Source organism: Oncorhynchus masou, chromosome 29 (assembly GCF_036934945.1).
Source record: "Oncorhynchus masou masou isolate Uvic2021 chromosome 29, UVic_Omas_1.1, whole genome shotgun sequence".
NCBI classification, from domain to species: Eukaryota; Metazoa; Chordata; class Actinopteri; order Salmoniformes; family Salmonidae; genus Oncorhynchus; species Oncorhynchus masou.
In genome coordinates this window covers 82,681,612-82,697,862 of record NC_088240.1, presented here as the reverse complement: position 1 = coordinate 82,697,862, position 16,251 = coordinate 82,681,612, and the positions used below count along the sequence as shown (strand labels likewise).

General features: G+C 48.8%; 1 protein-coding gene across 5 annotated transcripts in view; it reads left to right on the top strand.

Annotated features, from left to right (window-relative positions):
* LOC135520779 (epithelial splicing regulatory protein 1-like) overlaps positions 1-15,919 on the top strand; it is a 27,264-nt gene extending 11,345 nt beyond the window's left edge. Inside the window, exons 11-15 of one of the 5 annotated variants that reach the window (XM_064946564.1) lie at positions 173-440; positions 4,963-5,140; positions 11,623-11,749; positions 12,805-12,894; positions 14,086-15,919. In XM_064946564.1, coding sequence (XP_064802636.1) covers positions 173-440; positions 4,963-5,140; positions 11,623-11,749; positions 12,805-12,894; positions 14,086-14,214 — 792 coding nt within the window. In that variant the 3' untranslated portion in view covers positions 14,215-15,919. Of the gene's footprint in view, positions 1-172; positions 441-4,962; positions 5,141-11,622; positions 11,750-12,804; positions 12,932-14,085 lie in introns of all 5 variants that reach the window. The other 4 variants (XM_064946562.1, XM_064946561.1, XM_064946560.1 and 1 more) reach the window with 4 other exon arrangements.
* Positions 15,920-16,251: the final 332 nt, after the last annotated feature.

Below are 16,251 nucleotides of genomic sequence, written 5' to 3'. Positions count from 1 at the left end.
ACACACACACGCACGCACGCACGCACACACACACACACACACACACACACACACACACACACACACACACACACACACACACACACACACACACACACACACACACACACACACACACACACTATGCATACTGATACTAAAGTTACCCTGCTTTGTGTGTGTATCTCCATAGGGTCGTCCGTCAGGGGACTGTTTCATCCAGATGCGTTCAGCAGAGCGGGCTTTCTCTGCCTCCCAGCGGGTCCACAAGCAGGTGATGTCTGGTCCGGGCCAGGCTGGCAAGCGAGGGGTTAACAGCCGCTATGTGGAGGTGTTCCCCTGTAGCGCTGAAGAGATGGGTCTGGTGTTGATGGGAGGCTCCCTCTCACACACACACATTCACACACACACCCGGACCAGGAGTGGGACAGGGCTCAGCCCGCCGCCATGTAAGTCCAGACGTAAGTGCTGCTGGGAGCTGGGCGCTTCGGGACCGCAGGGTAGGTGGGCTGCCACAGACCAGGGGGCAGGAAAGGGTGAGGGGATAGAGGTCAGAGGTTAAATCTTGCCCCCTGTCTTCTTTTCTGTCTGGGTTCTCTCTGATCTAGAACTCTGGGAGGGTAGGAGCGTCTGACCTGACCAGAGGGGTAGGAACCTGGGGTGTGAGTGTTTGTGTGTCTTACCCCTTGTGGTTTGGGAATATTCTGTGTGATTTTGGTGAATTTGCATGCGGGGAGAAATCTGTAGTTCACTGACTGTTCAATGAAAACATCTTCTTCACACACTCTGATTAAAAACAGTGTGTTCGAATGGTTTATGTGTGCTTGGCATGTGTGAGGCCTCTTGCCCAATTCCAAATGGATTCCAATGTACTGGAAGTATTGGATAGGTGTATAAGCAATATTACAAAAGTGACTTGAAGGTAGGGACTCAGGATTGATTTAGGATTGGGCTTGAGTCTTCCAGTCGGAGTGTGTCCAATCAGTGGGGCTGTGGGAGAGGTGGGTGGAGCTGAGCACTGGTGTGTAGTGATGAGGATGTCTAGTCATTGAGCTCTGGTGTGTAGTGGTGGAGATGTCTAGTCATTGAGCTCTGGTGTGTAGTGATGGGGATGTCTAGTCATTGAGCTCTGGTGTGTAGTGATGGCGATGTCTAGTCATTGAGCTCTGGCGTGTGCTGATGGTGATGTCTAGTCATTGAGCTCTGGTGTGTAGTGATGGAGATATCTAGTCATTGAGATCTGGTGTGTAGTGATGGTGGTGTCTAGTCATTGAGCTCTGGTATGTAGTGATGGTGGTGTCTAGTCATTGAGCTCTGGTGTGTAGTGATGGTGGTGTCTAGTCATTGAGCTCTGGTGTGTAGTGATGGTGGTGTCTAGTCATTGAGCTCTGGTGTGTAGTGATGGAGATGTCTAGTCATTGAGCTCAGGTGTGTAGTGATGGGGATGTCTAGTCATTGAGCTCTGGTGTGTAATGATGGGGATGTCTAGTCATTGAGCTCTGGTGTGTAGTGATGGAGATGTCTAGTCATTGAGCTCTGGTGTGTAGTGATGGCGATGTCTAGTCATTGAGCTCTGGTGTGTAGTGATGGAGATGTCTAGTCATTGAGCTCTGGTGTGTAGTGATGGGGATGTCTAGTCATTGAGCTCTGGTGTGTAGTGATGGGGATGTCTAGTCATTGAGCTCTGGTGTGTAGTGATGGAGATGTCTAGTCATTGAGCTCTGGTGTGTAATGATGGGGATGTCTAGTCATTGAGCTCTGGTGTGTAGTGATGGGGATGTCTAGTCATTGAGCTCTGGTGTGTAGTGATGGGGATGTCTAGTCATTGAGCTCTGGTGTGTAGTGATGGAGATGTCTCGTCATTGAGCTCTGGTGTGTAGTGATGGTGGTGTCTGGTCATTGAGCTCTGGTGTGTAATGATGGGGATGTCTAGTCATTGAGCTCTGGTGTGTAGTGATGGGGATGTCTAGTCATTGAGCTCTGGTGTGTAGTGATGGAGATGTCTAGTCATTGAGCTCTGGTGTGTAGTGATGGTGGTGTCTAGTCATTGAGCTCTGGTGTGTAGTGATGGAGATGTCTAGTCATTGAGCTCTGGTGTGTAGTGATGGAGATGTCTAGTCATTGAGCTCTGGTGTGTAGTGATGGTGGTGTCTAGTCATTGAGCTCTGGTGTGTAGTGATGGAGATGTCTAGTCATTGAGCTCTGGTGTGTAGTGATGGAGATGTCTAGTCATTGAGCTCTGGTGTGTAGTGATGGAGATGTCTAGTCATTGAGCTCTGGTGTGTAGTGATGGAGATGTCTAGTCATTGAGCTCTGGTGTGTAGTGATGGTGGTGTCTAGTCATTGAGCTCTGGTGTGTAGTGATGGAGATGTCTAGTCATTGAGCTCTGGTGTGTAGTGATGGAGATGTCTAGTCATTGAGCTCTGGTGTGTAGTGATGGAGATGTCTAGTCATTGAGCTCTGGTGTCTAGTGATGGAGATGTTTAGTCATTGAGCTCTGGTGTGTAGTGATGGAGATGTCTAGTCATTGAGCTCTGGTGTGTAGTGATGGAGATGTCTAGTCATTGAGCTCTGGTGTGTCGTGATGGTGGTGTCTAGTCATTGAGCTCTGGTGTGTCGTGATGGAGATGTCTAGTCATTGAGCTCTGGTGTGTAGTGATGGTGGTGTCTAGTCATTGAGCTCTGGTGTGTAGTGATGGAGGTGTCTAGTCATTGAGCTCTGGTGTGTAGTGATGGAGGTGTCTAGTCATTGAGCTCTGGTGTGTAGTGATGGTGGTGTCCAGTCATTGAGCTCTGGTGTGTAGTGATGGTGGTGTCTAGTCATTGAGCTTTGGTGGGTAGTGATGGAGATGTCTAGTCATTGAGCTCTGGTGTGTAGTGATGGTGGTGTCTAGTCATTGAGCTCTGGTGTGTAGTGATGGAGATGTCTAGTCATTGAGCTCTGGTGTGTAGTGATGGAGATGTCTAGTCATTGAGCTCTGGTGTGTAGTGATGGTGGTGTCTAGTCATTGAGCTCTGGTGTGTAGTGATGGAGATGTCTAGTCATTGAGCTCTGGTGTGTAGTGATGGTGGTGTCTAGTCATTGAGCTCTGGTGTGTAGTGATGGAGATGTCTCGTCATTGAGCTCTGGTGTGTAGTGATGGTGGTGTCTAGTCATTGAGCTCTGGTGTGTAGTAATGGTGGTGTCTAGTCATTGAGCTCTGGTGTGTAGTGATGGAGATGTCTAGTCATTGAGCTCTGGTGTGTAGTGATGGAGATGTCTCGTCATTGAGCTCTGATGTGTAGTGATGGAGATGTCTAGTCATTGAGCTCTGGTGTGTAGTGATGGAGGTGTCTAGTCATTGAGCTCTGGTGTGTAGTGATGGTGGTGTCTAGTCATTGAGCTCTGGTGTGTAGTGATGGGGATGTCTAGTCATTGAGCTCTGGTGTGTAGTGATGGTGGTGTCTAGTCATTGAGCTCTGGTGTGTAGTGATGGTGGTGTCTAGTCATTGAGCTCTGGTGTGTAGTGATGGTGGTGTCCAGTCATTGAGCTCTGGTGTGTAGTGATGGTGGTGTCTAGTCATTGAGCTTTGGTGGGTAGTGATGGAGATGTCTAGTCATTGAGCTCTGGTGTGTAGTGATGGTGGTGTCTAGTCATTGAGCTCTGGTGTGTAGTGATGGTGGTGTCTAGTCATTGAGCTCTGGTGTGTAGTGATGGAGATGTCTAGTCATTGAGCTCTGGTGTGTAGTGATGGTGGTGTCTAGTCATTGAGCTCTGGTGTGTAGTGATGGTGGTGTCTAGTCATTGAGCTCTGGTGTGTAGTGATGGAGATGTCTCGTCATTGAGCTCTGGTGTGTAGTGATGGTGGTGTCTAGTCATTGAGCTCTGGTGTGTAGTGATGGAGATGTCTCGTCATTGAGCTCTGGTGTGTAGTGATGGAGATGTCTCGTCATTGAGCTCTGGTGTGTAGTGATGGTGGTGTCTAGTCATTGAGCTCTGGTGTGTAGTGATGGAGATGTCTAGTCATTGAGCTCTGGTGTGTAGTGATGGAGATGTCTAGTCATTGAGCTCTGGTGTGTAGTGATGGTGGTGTCTAGTCATTGAGCTCTGGTGTGTAGTGATGGAGATGTCTCGTCATTGAGCTCTGGTGTGTAGTGATGGTGGTGTCTAGTCATTGAGCTCTGGTGTGTAGTGATGGTGGTGTCTAGTCATTGAGCTCTGGTGTGTAGTGATGGAGATGTCTCGTCATTGAGCTCTGGTGTGTAGTGATGGTGGTGTCTAGTCATTGAGCTCTGGTGTGTAGTGATGGTGGTGTCTAGTCATTGAGCTCTGGTGTGTAGTGATGGAGATGTCTCGTCATTGAGCTCTGGTGTGTAGTGATGGAGATGTCTCGTCATTGAGCTCTGGTGTGTAGTGATGGAGATGTCTCGTCATTGAGCTCTGGTGTGTAGTGATGGAGATGTCTCGTCATTGAGCTCTGGTGTGTAGTGATGGAGATGTCTCGTCATTGAGCTCTGGTGTGTAGTCCCGTGTAGCTCAGTTGGTAGAGCATGGCACTTGCAATTCCAGGGTTGTGGGTTTTGATTCCGACCGGGGACCAGTATGAAAATGTGTGCACTCAACACTGTAAGCCTCTCTGGATCAGAGCATCTGTTAAATGACTCAAATGTAAAACAGTCACGGTGATATAATATTGAGGCCATTAGTGGGGTCAGGAGTCAAGCCCAAACACACGTCTGTAGAAACTAAAGGTGTTCATTGAGGAGGGTCGTTGTTGCAGAAGCCTCTTTTAGAAACAAACTACGACCGGACCATGTCACATTACCATTGTAGACGACTGGGAAGCACACTGTAGTCTGCCTACAGCAGCCATCTTTAGATGGGACCAGGGGATCTGTAGTTCCCTGTGTGCCGTGTTGGGCACATGTCCTTTCAGTGTCCTTGCCTTGGCGTGTTGTCTAACTACCCCCCCCCCCCCCACCCACAATCACCCCTCCCCAGGTCTGTCTCCTCCCTCCTACTCCTTCCCACCCATCCCTTCCATCCTGCCGGCTGAGGCTGCCGGCCTCTTCCCTCCCATTGGGCAGGTGCTGCTGAGTCCCCGCCCCCTAGGACCTGGACACGCCTACTACCCAGCTAGCACTCAGTTCTACATGAACTACACTGCATACTATCCCAGGTAAGGACTATTACGGGTTGTGGGGAAGGACATACACAAGGGTAGTTAATGATATCAGTGCCCCAGATAAGAACTGTTAGCCCCATTAACCATCCAGTCATATACTGTAAGTGGCTTGGGGGCTGGGAGGGAGGGGACATACACAAGGGTAGTTAATGACTGAACAGTAGTGTGGTATCAGAAGGAAGAGCAAACAGCACTAAGACCACAATGACCTTTCTCTCCTCCCCTTCCTCCTCCCCTCCCCCTCAGCATTGAAGTTCATTTGGATGTGATATCCCTGATGGAAAAACCACATGGAGTTCACATGTGAACACGTGACGTTTTCCAAAAGCACGTTTTCATGTGATCTTATGTGAAGTTAATGTGACAACATGTGATAACCTTCAACTACAAGTGAAAACACATGAAGTGTTACAAAAAACACGTTTCCATGATTTTCCTCTCTTCTCCCTCTTTCTCTCGTCTCTTCTCATTCTCTTCTCCCTCTCTCTCTCTCGTCTCTTCTCATTCTCTTCTCCCTCTCTCTCTCCTCTCTTCTCCCTCTCTCTCTCTCTCTCCTCTCTTCTCCCTCTCTCTCCTCTCTTCTCGCTCTCTCTCCTCTCTTCTCCCTCTCTCTCTCTCCTCTCTTCTCCCTCTCTCTCTCTCCTCTCTTCTCCCTCTCTCTCTCTCCTCTCTTCTCCCTCTCTCTCTCCTCTCTTCTCGCTCTCTCTCTCCTCTCTTCTCCCTCTCTCTCTCTCCTCTCTTCTCGCTCTCTCTCTCTCCTCTCTTCTCCCTCTCTCTCTCCTCTCTTCTCCCTCTCTCTCTCCTCTCTTCTCCCTCTCTCTCTCTCCTCTCTTCTCCCTCTCTCTCTCCTCTCTTCTCCCTCCCTCTCTCTCTCGTCTCTTCTCGCTCTCTCCTCTCTTCTCCCTCTCTCTCTCTCGTCTCTTCTCATTCTCTTCTCCCTCTCTCTCTCTTCTCTTCTCACTCTCTTCTCCCTCTCTCTCTCCTCTCTTCTCCCTCTCTCTCTCTCCTCTCTTCTCCCTCTCTCTCTCTCTCTCTCTCTCTCTCTCTCTCATCTCTTGTCATTCTCCTCTCCCTCTCTCTACTCTATTCTCACTCTCTTCTCCCTCTCTCTCTCCTCTCTTCGCACTCTCTTCTCCCTCTCTCTCCTCTCTTCTCCCTCTCTATCTCCTCTCTTCTCCCTCTCTCTCTCTCCTCTCTTCTCGCTCTCTCTCTCTCCTGTCTTCTCCCTCTCTCTCTCGTCTTTTCTCGCTCTCTCCTCTCTTCTCCCTCTCTCTCTCGTCTCTTCTCATTCTCTTCTCCCTCTCTCTCTCTTATATTCTCACTCTCTTCTCACTCTCTCTCTCTCCTCTCTTCTCCCTCTCTCTCTCTCTCTCTCGTCTCTTCTCATTCTCTTCTCCCTCTCTCTACTCTATTCTCACTCTCTTCTCCCTCTCTCTCTCCTCTCTTCGCACTCTCTTCTCCCTCTCTCTCCTCTCTTCTCCCTCTCTCTCTCCTTTCTTCTCCCTCTCTCTCTCGTCTCTTCTCATTCTCTTCTCCCTCTCTACTCTCTTCTCACTCTCTTCTCCCTCTCTCTCCTCTCTTCTCCCTCTCTCTCTCTCCTCTCTTTGCACTCTCTTCTCCCTCTCTCTCCTCTCTTCTCCCTCTCTCTCCTCTCTTCTCCCTCTCTCTCTCCTCTCTTCTCACTCTCTTCTCACTCTCTTCTCCCTCTCTCTCCTCTCTTCTCCCTCTCTCTCTCCTCTCTTCTCCCTCTCTCTCTCCTCTCTTCTCACTCTCTTCTCACTCTCTCTCCTCTCTTCTCACTCTCTTCTCCCTCTCTCTCTCCTCTCTTCTCCCTCTCTCTCCTCTCTTCTCACTCTCTTCTCCCTCTCTCTCCTCTCTTCTCACTCTCTTCTCCCTCTCTCTCTCCTCTCTTCTCCCTCTCTCTCTCCTCTCTTCGCACTCTCTCTCTCCTCTCTTCTCCCTCTCTCTCCTCTCTCTCTCCTCTCTTCTCACTCTCTTCTCCCTCTCTCTCTCCTCTCTTCTCCCTCTCTCTCTCCCTCTCTCTCTCTCGTCTCTTCTCATTCTCTTCTCCCTCTCTCTCTCTTCTCTTCTCACTCTCTTCTCCCTCTCTCTCTCCTCTCTTCTCCCTCTCTCTCTCTCCTCTCTTCTCCCTCTCTCTCTCTCTCTCTCTCTCTCTCTCATCTCTTCTCATTCTCTTCTCCCTCTCTCTACTCTATTCTCACTCTCTTCTCCCTCTCTCTCTCCTCTCTTCACACTCTCTTCTCCCTCTCTCTCCTCTCTTCTCCCTCTCTATCTCCTCTCTTCTCCCTCTCTCTCTCCTCTCTTCTCGCTCTCTCTCTCCTGTCTTCTCCCTCTCTCTCTCCTCTCTTCTCCCTCTCTCTCTCGTCTCTTCTCGCTCTCTCCTCTCTTCTCCCTCTCTCTCTCGTCTCTTCTCATTCTCTTCTCCCTCTCTCTCTCTTATCTTCTCACTCTCTTCTCCCTCTCTCTCTCCTCTCTTCTCCCTCTCTCTCTCCTCTCTTCTCCCTCTCTCTCTCTCTCGTCTCTTCTCATTCTCTTCTCCCTCTCTCTACTCTATTCTCACTCTCTTCTCCCTCTCTCTCTCCTCTCTTCGCACTCTCTTCTCCCTCTCTCTCCTCTCTTCTCCCTCTCTCTCTCCTTTCTTCTCCCTCTCTCTCTCGTCGCTTCTCATTCTCTTCTCCCTCTCTACTCTCTTCTCACTCTCTTCTCCCTCTCTCTCCTCTCTTCTCCCTCTCTCTCTCCTCTCTTTGCACTCTCTTCTCCCTCCCTCTCCTCTCTTCTCCCTCTCTCTCCTCTCTTCTCCCTCTCTCTCTCCTCTCTTCTCACTCTCTTCTCCCTCTCTCTCTCCTCTCCCTCCCTCTCTCTCTCCTCTCTTCTCACTCTCTTCTCCCTCTCTCTCCTCTCTTCGCACTCTCTTCTCCCTCTCTCTCCTCTCTTCTCCCTCTCTCTCTCCTTTCTTCTCCCTCTCTCTCTCGTCTCTTCTCATTCTCTTCTCCCTCTCTACTCTCTTCTCACTCTCTTCTCCCTCTCTCTCCTCTCTTCTCCCTCTCTCTCTCTCCTCTCTTTGCACTCTCTTCTCCCTCTCTCTCCTCTCTTCTCCCTCTCTCTCCTCTCTTCTCCCTCTCTCTCTCCTCTCTTCTCACTCTCTTCTCACTCTCTTCTCCCTCTCTCTCCTCTCTTCTCCCTCTCTCTCTCCTCTCTTCTCCCTCTCTCTCTCCTCTCTTCTCACTCTCTTCTCACTCTCTCTCCTCTCTTCTCACTCTCTTCTCCCTCTCTCTCTCCTCTCTTCTCCCTCTCTCTCCTCTCTTCTCACTCTCTTCTCCCTCTCTCTCCTCTCTTCTCACTCTCTTCTCCCTCTCTCTCTCCTCTCTTCTCCCTCTCTCTCTCCTCTCTTCGCACTCTCTCTCTCCTCTCTTCTCCCTCTCTCTCCTCTCTCTCTCCTCTCTTCTCACTCTCTTCTCCCTCTCTCTCTCCTCTCTTCTCCCTCTCTCTCTCCTCTCTTCACACTCTCTCTCTCCTCTCTTCTCCCTCCCTCTCTCTCTCGTCTCTTCTCGCTCTCTCCTCTCTTCTCCCTCTCTCTCTCTCGTCTCTTCTCATTCTCTTCTCCCTCTCTCTCTCTTCTCTTCTCACTCTCTTCTCCCTCTCTCTCTCCTCTCTTCTCCCTCTCTCTCTCTCTCCTCTCTTCTCCCTCTCTCTCTCTCTCTCTCTCTCTCTCATCTCTTCTCATTCTCTTCTCCCTCTCTCTACTCTATTCTCACTCTCTTCTCCCTCTCTCTCTCCTCTCTTCACACTCTCTTCTCCCTCTCTCTCCTCTCTTCTCCCTCTCTATCTCCTCTCTTCTCCCTCTCTCTCTCCTCTCTTCTCGCTCTCTCTCTCCTGTCTTCTCCCTCTCTCTCTCCTCTCTTCTCCCTCTCTCTCTCGTCTCTTCTCGCTCTCTCCTCTCTTCTCCCTCTCTCTCTCGTCTCTTCTCATTCTCTTCTCCCTCTCTCTCTCTTATCTTCTCACTCTCTTCTCCCTCTCTCTCTCCTCTCTTCTCCCTCTCTCTCTCCTCTCTTCTCCCTCTCTCTCTCTCTCGTCTCTTCTCATTCTCTTCTCCCTCTCTCTACTCTATTCTCACTCTCTTCTCCCTCTCTCTCTCCTCTCTTCGCACTCTCTTCTCCCTCTCTCTCCTCTCTTCTCCCTCTCTCTCTCCTTTCTTCTCCCTCTCTCTCTCGTCGCTTCTCATTCTCTTCTCCCTCTCTACTCTCTTCTCACTCTCTTCTCCCTCTCTCTCCTCTCTTCTCCCTCTCTCTCTCCTCTCTTTGCACTCTCTTCTCCCTCCCTCTCCTCTCTTCTCCCTCTCTCTCCTCTCTTCTCCCTCTCTCTCTCCTCTCTTCTCACTCTCTTCTCCCTCTCTCTCTCCTCTCCCTCCCTCTCTCTCTCCTCTCTTCTCACTCTCTTCTCCCCTCTCTCTCCTCTCTTCGCACTCTCTTCTCCCTCTCTCTCCTCTCTTCTCCCTCTCTCTCTCCTTTCTTCTCCCTCTCTCTCTCGTCTCTTCTCATTCTCTTCTCCCTCTCTACTCTCTTCTCACTCTCTTCTCCCTCTCTCTCCTCTCTTCTCCCTCTCTCTCTCTCCTCTCTTTGCACTCTCTTCTCCCTCTCTCTCCTCTCTTCTCCCTCTCTCTCCTCTCTTCTCCCTCTCTCTCTCCTCTCTTCTCACTCTCTTCTCACTCTCTTCTCCCTCTCTCTCTCCTCTCTTCTCCCTCTCTCTCTCCTCTCTTCTCCCTCTCTCTTTCCTCTCTTCTCTCTCTCTTCTCTCTCTCTCTCCTCTCTTCTCACTCTCTTCTCCCTCTCTCTCACCTCTCTTCTCCCTCTCTCTCCTCTCTTCTCACTCTCTTCTCCCTCTCTCTCCTCTCTTCTCACTCTCTTCTCCCTCTCTCTCTCCTCTCTTCTCCCTCTCTCTCTCCTCTCTTCGCACTCTCTCTCCCCTCTCTTCTCACTCTCTCTCCTCTCTCTCTCCTCTCTTCTCACTCTCTTCTCCCTCTCTCTCTCTCCTCTCTTCTCCCTCTCTCTCTCCTCTCTTCTCACTCTCTCTCTCCTCTCTTCTCCCTCCCTCTCTCTCTCGTCTCTTCTCGCTCTCTCCTCTCTTCTCCCTCTCTCTCTCTCGTCTCTTCTCATTCTCTTCTCCCTCTCTCTCTCTTCTCTTCTCACTCTCTTCTCCCTCTCTCTCTCCTCTCTTCTCCCTCTCTCTCTCTCTCCTCTCTTCTCCCTCTCTCTCTCTCTCTCTCTCTCTCTCATCTCTTCTCATTCTCTTCTCCCTCTCTCTACTCTATTCTCACTCTCTTCTCCCTCTCTCTCTCCTCTCTTCACACTCTCTTCTCCCTCTCTCTCCTCTCTTCTCCCTCTCTATCTCCTCTCTTCTCCCTCTCTCTCTCCTCTCTTCTCGCTCTCTCTCTCCTCTCTTCTCCCTCTCTCTCTCCTCTCTTCTCCCTCTCTCTCTCGTCTCTTCTCGCTCTCTCCTCTCTTCTCCCTCTCTCTCTCGTCTCTTCTCATTCTCTTCTCCCTCTCTCTCTCTTATCTTCTCACTCTCTTCTCCCTCTCTCTCTCCTCTCTTCTCCCTCTCTCTCTCCTCTCTTCTCTCTCTCTCTCTCTCGTCTCTTCTCATTCTCTTCTCCCTCTCTCTACTCTATTCTCACTCTCTTCTCCCTCTCTCTCTCCTCTCTTCGCACTCTCTTCTCCCTCTCTCTCCTCTCTTCTCCCTCTCTCTCTCCTTTCTTCTCCCTCTCTCTCTCGTCGCTTCTCATTCTCTTCTCCCTCTCTACTCTCTTCTCACTCTCTTCTCCCTCTCTCTCCTCTCTTCTCCCTCTCTCTCTCCTCTCTTTGCACTCTCTTCTCCCTCCCTCTCCTCTCTTCTCCCTCTCTCTCCTCTCTTCTCCCTCTCTCTCTCCTCTCTTCTCACTCTCTTCTCCCTCTCTCTCTCCTCTCCCTCCCTCTCTCTCTCCTCTCTTCTCACTCTCTTCTCCCTCTCTCTCCTCTCTTCTCCCTCTCTCTCTCCTCTCTTCTCCCTCTCTCTCTCCTCTCTTCTCACTCTCTTCTCACTCTCTCTCCTCTCTTCTCACTCTCTTCTCCCTCTCTCTCTCCTCTCTTCTCCCTCTCTCTCCTCTCTTCTCACTCTCTTCTCCCTCTCTCTCCTCTCTTCTCACTCTCTTCTCCCTCTCTCTCTCCTCTCTTCTCCCTCTCTCTCTCCTCTCTTCGCACTCTCTCTCTCCTCTCTTCTCCCTCTCTCTCCTCTCTCTCTCCTCTCTTCTCCCTCTCTCTCTCCTCTCTTCTCACTCTCTTCTCCCTCTCTCTCTCCTCTCTTCTCCCTCTCTCTCTCCTCTCTTCACACTCTCTCTCTCCTCTCTTCTCCCTCTCTCTCTCCTCTCTTCTCACCCTCTCTCTCCTCTCTTCTCCTCCTCTCTTCTCCCTCCCTCTCTCCAGTCCCCCAGGTTCTCCCAACACTATAGGTTACTACCCCTCCCCCACCCCTCTGCCCTCCCCTGGGGGAGTGGTCCGTATGCATGGCCTTGCATATAAAGAACTGCTCAACACCATTCAGGGATACCAGGTAAACTGTGTGTGTGTGTGTGTGTGTGTGTGTGTGTGTGTGTGTGTGTGTGTGTGTGTGTGTGTGTGTGTGTGTGTGTGTGTGTGTGTGTGTGTGTGTGTGTGTGTGTGTGTGTGTGTGTGTGCGTGTGCGCATGTGTGTGTGCGTGTGTGTGTGTGTGTGTGTGTGAGTGCATGTGCGCGTGTGTGTGTGTGTGTGTGTGTGTGCGCATGTGTGTGTGTGTGTGTGTGCATGTGTGTGTGTGTGCATGTGTGTGTGTGTGTGTGTGTGTGTGTGTGTGTGTGCACTTGGTCGTGTTTAAGTATACTTGTGGGGAAGAGAAGTCCCCACAAGAATAGTACACAAACATGTTGTTAGTCACCACAAGGTGAAACGCTATTTCTAGGAGGTTTATGGTTAGGGTTGGAATTAGTGTTAGGGTTAGAATTAGGTTTAGGGGCTAGGGTTAGTTTTAGGGTTAGGGGTTAGGTTTTGGCATTAAGGTTAGGATAGGATAGGTTTAGGGGTTAGGAAAAATAGGATTTTGAATGAGACTGAATTGTGTGTCCCCACACGGTTAGATATACAAGACTGTGTGTACATTCATGTGTGTTAGAGAAAGTGTGTGTGTGTGCAATGTGACCGGTATAGTATGTGTTGCCGTGTCCTCTCATGTCTCACGGTCGATCCAAAGGAAGTATTCAAATCTGCTAATGGAGGAGTGTACTATACTGTCAGGTATCCACTGTATTTGCCTGGAGGCTATTAAACAAGTTAGTCAGGTCTACCCTCCCTGTTCTGTTCCCTCCCTCACAAACACCCACAGGCATTCTGTTGGGTGGATCTTCACTGCCTGCATGGACTTGATTTACAAGAGGCTGCTCCTCACTGATACACTAGGAAATAGCCAGTGAGTTCAGCCTGAGCTAATGAACACTAGTTTGGAAGTTGAGGTGATACTATATACTGGAGATAAATCAGCAGTAATCATCTTGTAAAGGCTGACTCTTCTGAACACACAGCCCAGCCTGTCTCTGTCTCAGTCCCCTGTGTCTCTGTCCCCCTCAACACTATAGTACGCTACTGAGGATGGCCTTGTGCACACTCATGCTAACATGCACGATCACGATCCCTCCCGGACTCTGCTCACGCAGCCCAAAGAGTGGGTGTGTATTTAAGGGGTGTGTCCTAGGCAGGCGGAAGGTAAGGATTGACTGACAGGGTCATGGGGCGTGTTACTCCTTTCCTTCGTCTCCGCGACGACGTGGTTGTGGGTGTGGTTTGAGATTCCGGGTTACTCGGGGGTCACGGGGTAGAGTCTCGCTAGGGGGGATTGCAATGCCCCAAACCACACTGTAAAAATAGCTGATGGTTCCACCAGAGAAGGTTGTGTTGATCGGGACACAGAGTAGATGTTCCCCCCTCAACCACTGGTGCAGGATCAGATGTCTTCTACCCCCTGATGGTTCACATTTGGATGTGTGTGTGTGTGGGGGGGGGGGGGGGGGGACCTGAACCTAGATCTGTGGCAACCAGCTGCAATAGGATTGTGAGTTTGTTAAACAACATATTTGTTGAGAAAAATCACAATCCTATTCCAGCTGATTTCCATCTTGACATCTATATTTTTACAGTGCAGATCAGATTACCCCACAAACCCAAGGATCAGATTATCCCACACATCAAATCCTAACTTCAGATCTAGGATCAGATTACCCCAAAAACTCAATCCTAACCTCTAGGATGAGAATACACCACACACCCAATCCTAACTTCAGATCTAGGATCAGATTACCCCAAAAACTCAATCCTAACCTCCAGGATCAGAATACACCACACACCCAATCCTATCCTCAGATCTAGGATCAGATGTTTATTTAATTTAACTAGGTAAATCAGTTAAGAACAAATTTTTATTTACAATGATGGCCAAGGAACAGTGGGCTAACCACCTTGTTCAGGGGCAGAATGACAGATTTTTACCTTGTCAGCTCGGGGATTCGACCTAGCAACCATTTTGGTTACTGGCCCAACGCTCTAACCACATTCTCTGGTGGAACCTAGAACCGTACCTGTTCTATATGGTCAATTTCTACCTGGTGCTGTCTGACTCAGCCCTTCCAAGGTGTGTTCCCGTTTCCTCCCTGGGGCGCTGTAGTGTGCTAGATAGTGTTATCACTGCTGTACTGGTGTCAGGTGGGGAGGTGGTGGACTCGGTGATGGAATCCTCTGGTGCTGGGACAAGGAAACCTTCAAAACACATAGACTCCTTTCCTTGTACTGACGTTTTCTCTCTTTTCACTTCCTCTCTTTATCTTCCTCGCCCTCTCTCCCTGCCTCTCTCCCTCTCTCTGTAGAGTCCTATGGAGGCATTGCCTGTACTGAGCAGTATGATTGGTCAGTCCAGCAGTGGTGATGCTCTGATGCCCTTCCCCCCTCTCCTGACCAAGCAGGGAGGGCACTACCTGGACCTAAACATGCTATAGAAGGCTCAAAGATCCACACACTGACACTCACTACCCACACAGATCTGGAGGGCAACAGTGAAAAGTGGTTATATTTCATGGCTCTATATTAAACTGTGCTGAAAGTTTGACACTCCTTCACCACAATATCACACAACACACACATGCGCCCCCCCCCCCCCCAAAAGGACATGTGGGGGAATGTCCTGGCCTCCAGCTCTGATGTGTGATCCCTGTTTGAGTTTTGTGGTATATACAGTGTATATGCATGAGCAGAAATGTATTTTATATCAGAGCTTTGCCTCAGCCAAACAGCAGCTCTGTCTTATATTGCACATAGTATTTTTAAAAAGCTTTCTAGAGAGACGTTCTAAGATGTTACAACCACTTCTGGAGACGTCTGTTAGAAGTAGAGCTGCGTTTAGTACTAATTATTGATCGGAACCTTTCTTCATGACTTGCATGCATTTGTGTATGTGTGTAAGGGCTTGTGAATGTGTGTGTGTGTGTGTGTATAAGTGTGTGTGGATGTGTGCGTAAGTGCGTGTGAGAGAGAGAGAGGAATGTGCATAGTGCACTACTCTCTCTAGATACTATATGTATATATTTTATTTTATACTGTCTGTCTAAAAACGTTATATTACATTTTATTTCTTTATACTTTCTATAATTGTACAATCCAATACTAGAACATTGTATTAGGAAGCCTCCTGCATGAAGAAGTTAGTAGTGCTAGCTACACTCAGATGTTTACATGTTATGGAAAATATAAAGCACTGCTAACCAATCAGATTACTATACAGATTATACTGTATATCAACAGCATAGTGTCTGACATAAAAGTTACATGTAGTTAGTCAAATGCTGAATCACTCCCACACCCCTCCCATCTAACCTGTTTATGTTTGCCTAGTTCCACTCCACCCTTGCCTTTTGTTTGTGATGCCAAGCTGAGCCCAGAGCCAGGAGATTACTATTCCTGTTGCCGGTGGTGTAAAGTACTTAAGTAAAAATACGTTAAAATACTACTTAAGTAGTTTTTTGGGGGTATCTGTACTTTACTATTGATATTTTTGACAACTTTTACTTTTACTCCACTACGTTCCTAAATAAAAGTATGTACTTTCTACTCCATACATTTTCCCTGACACCCAAAAGTACAAGTTACATTTGGAATGCTCAGGCAGGACAGTAATATGCTCCAATTCACACCGTTATCAATATAACGCGTTGTAATCCCTACTGACTCTGTTCTGGCAGACTCAAGAAAAGAAAATACTGCGTTTGTAAATAAATTTACTTTTTTACGACAGTTGAGTACTTTTTCCACCACTCTACTTAAGGACATTTAAAACCAGATACTTTTAGACTTTTACTAAAGTCATTTTCTATTAAGTCATCTTCACTTTTACTCAAGTATGACAATTGAGTACTTTTCCCACCAATGTCTATTGCCTTACCCAGCTCGGTCCCAACTCACTGTGATGGAGATTTACCACTGTGCTCTCTGATTCCTTACTGTAATGTCACTGTGCCTGCATCTCAACAGTCTACTTCACTGACATAAAAGGAATTTTACTCCCATGAAGGCCAGATTAGACAGTAGAGCTATAAATGGCCTATGATGATGTAATACATTGATGTCTGCTGTGACTGTGGGTCCCTGGCTGTCCAGGGAACTCTCCTGTGACCACAATGACACTAATAAATAGAACATGTGAAACAAGCCTGTCTGGGAAACTCATTGTTTACAAATCAAACGCACTGGCTGCGAATTCATTATTCCTTACAATAATCAAGTGACCAAATTGGAGTGAAGAGCCTATGATGAGTGGGTCTGTGATTTGCTGCGTTCACACACTCCCACACCTCTCGTACTACTAAGGTGAGGCCGCTGTTGACAGAATGTGGCTGGAGGAGGAAGACTGAGAACTCCCTGCCACGGTGTACTGACTCAGTACCTCACACCTTTTCTCACACTATAACAGTACTATTGTCATCCTGAAACAGAGATAATTATAGCAGTAAAAAATGGAGGGAGATAAGGGTAGTGGAAGA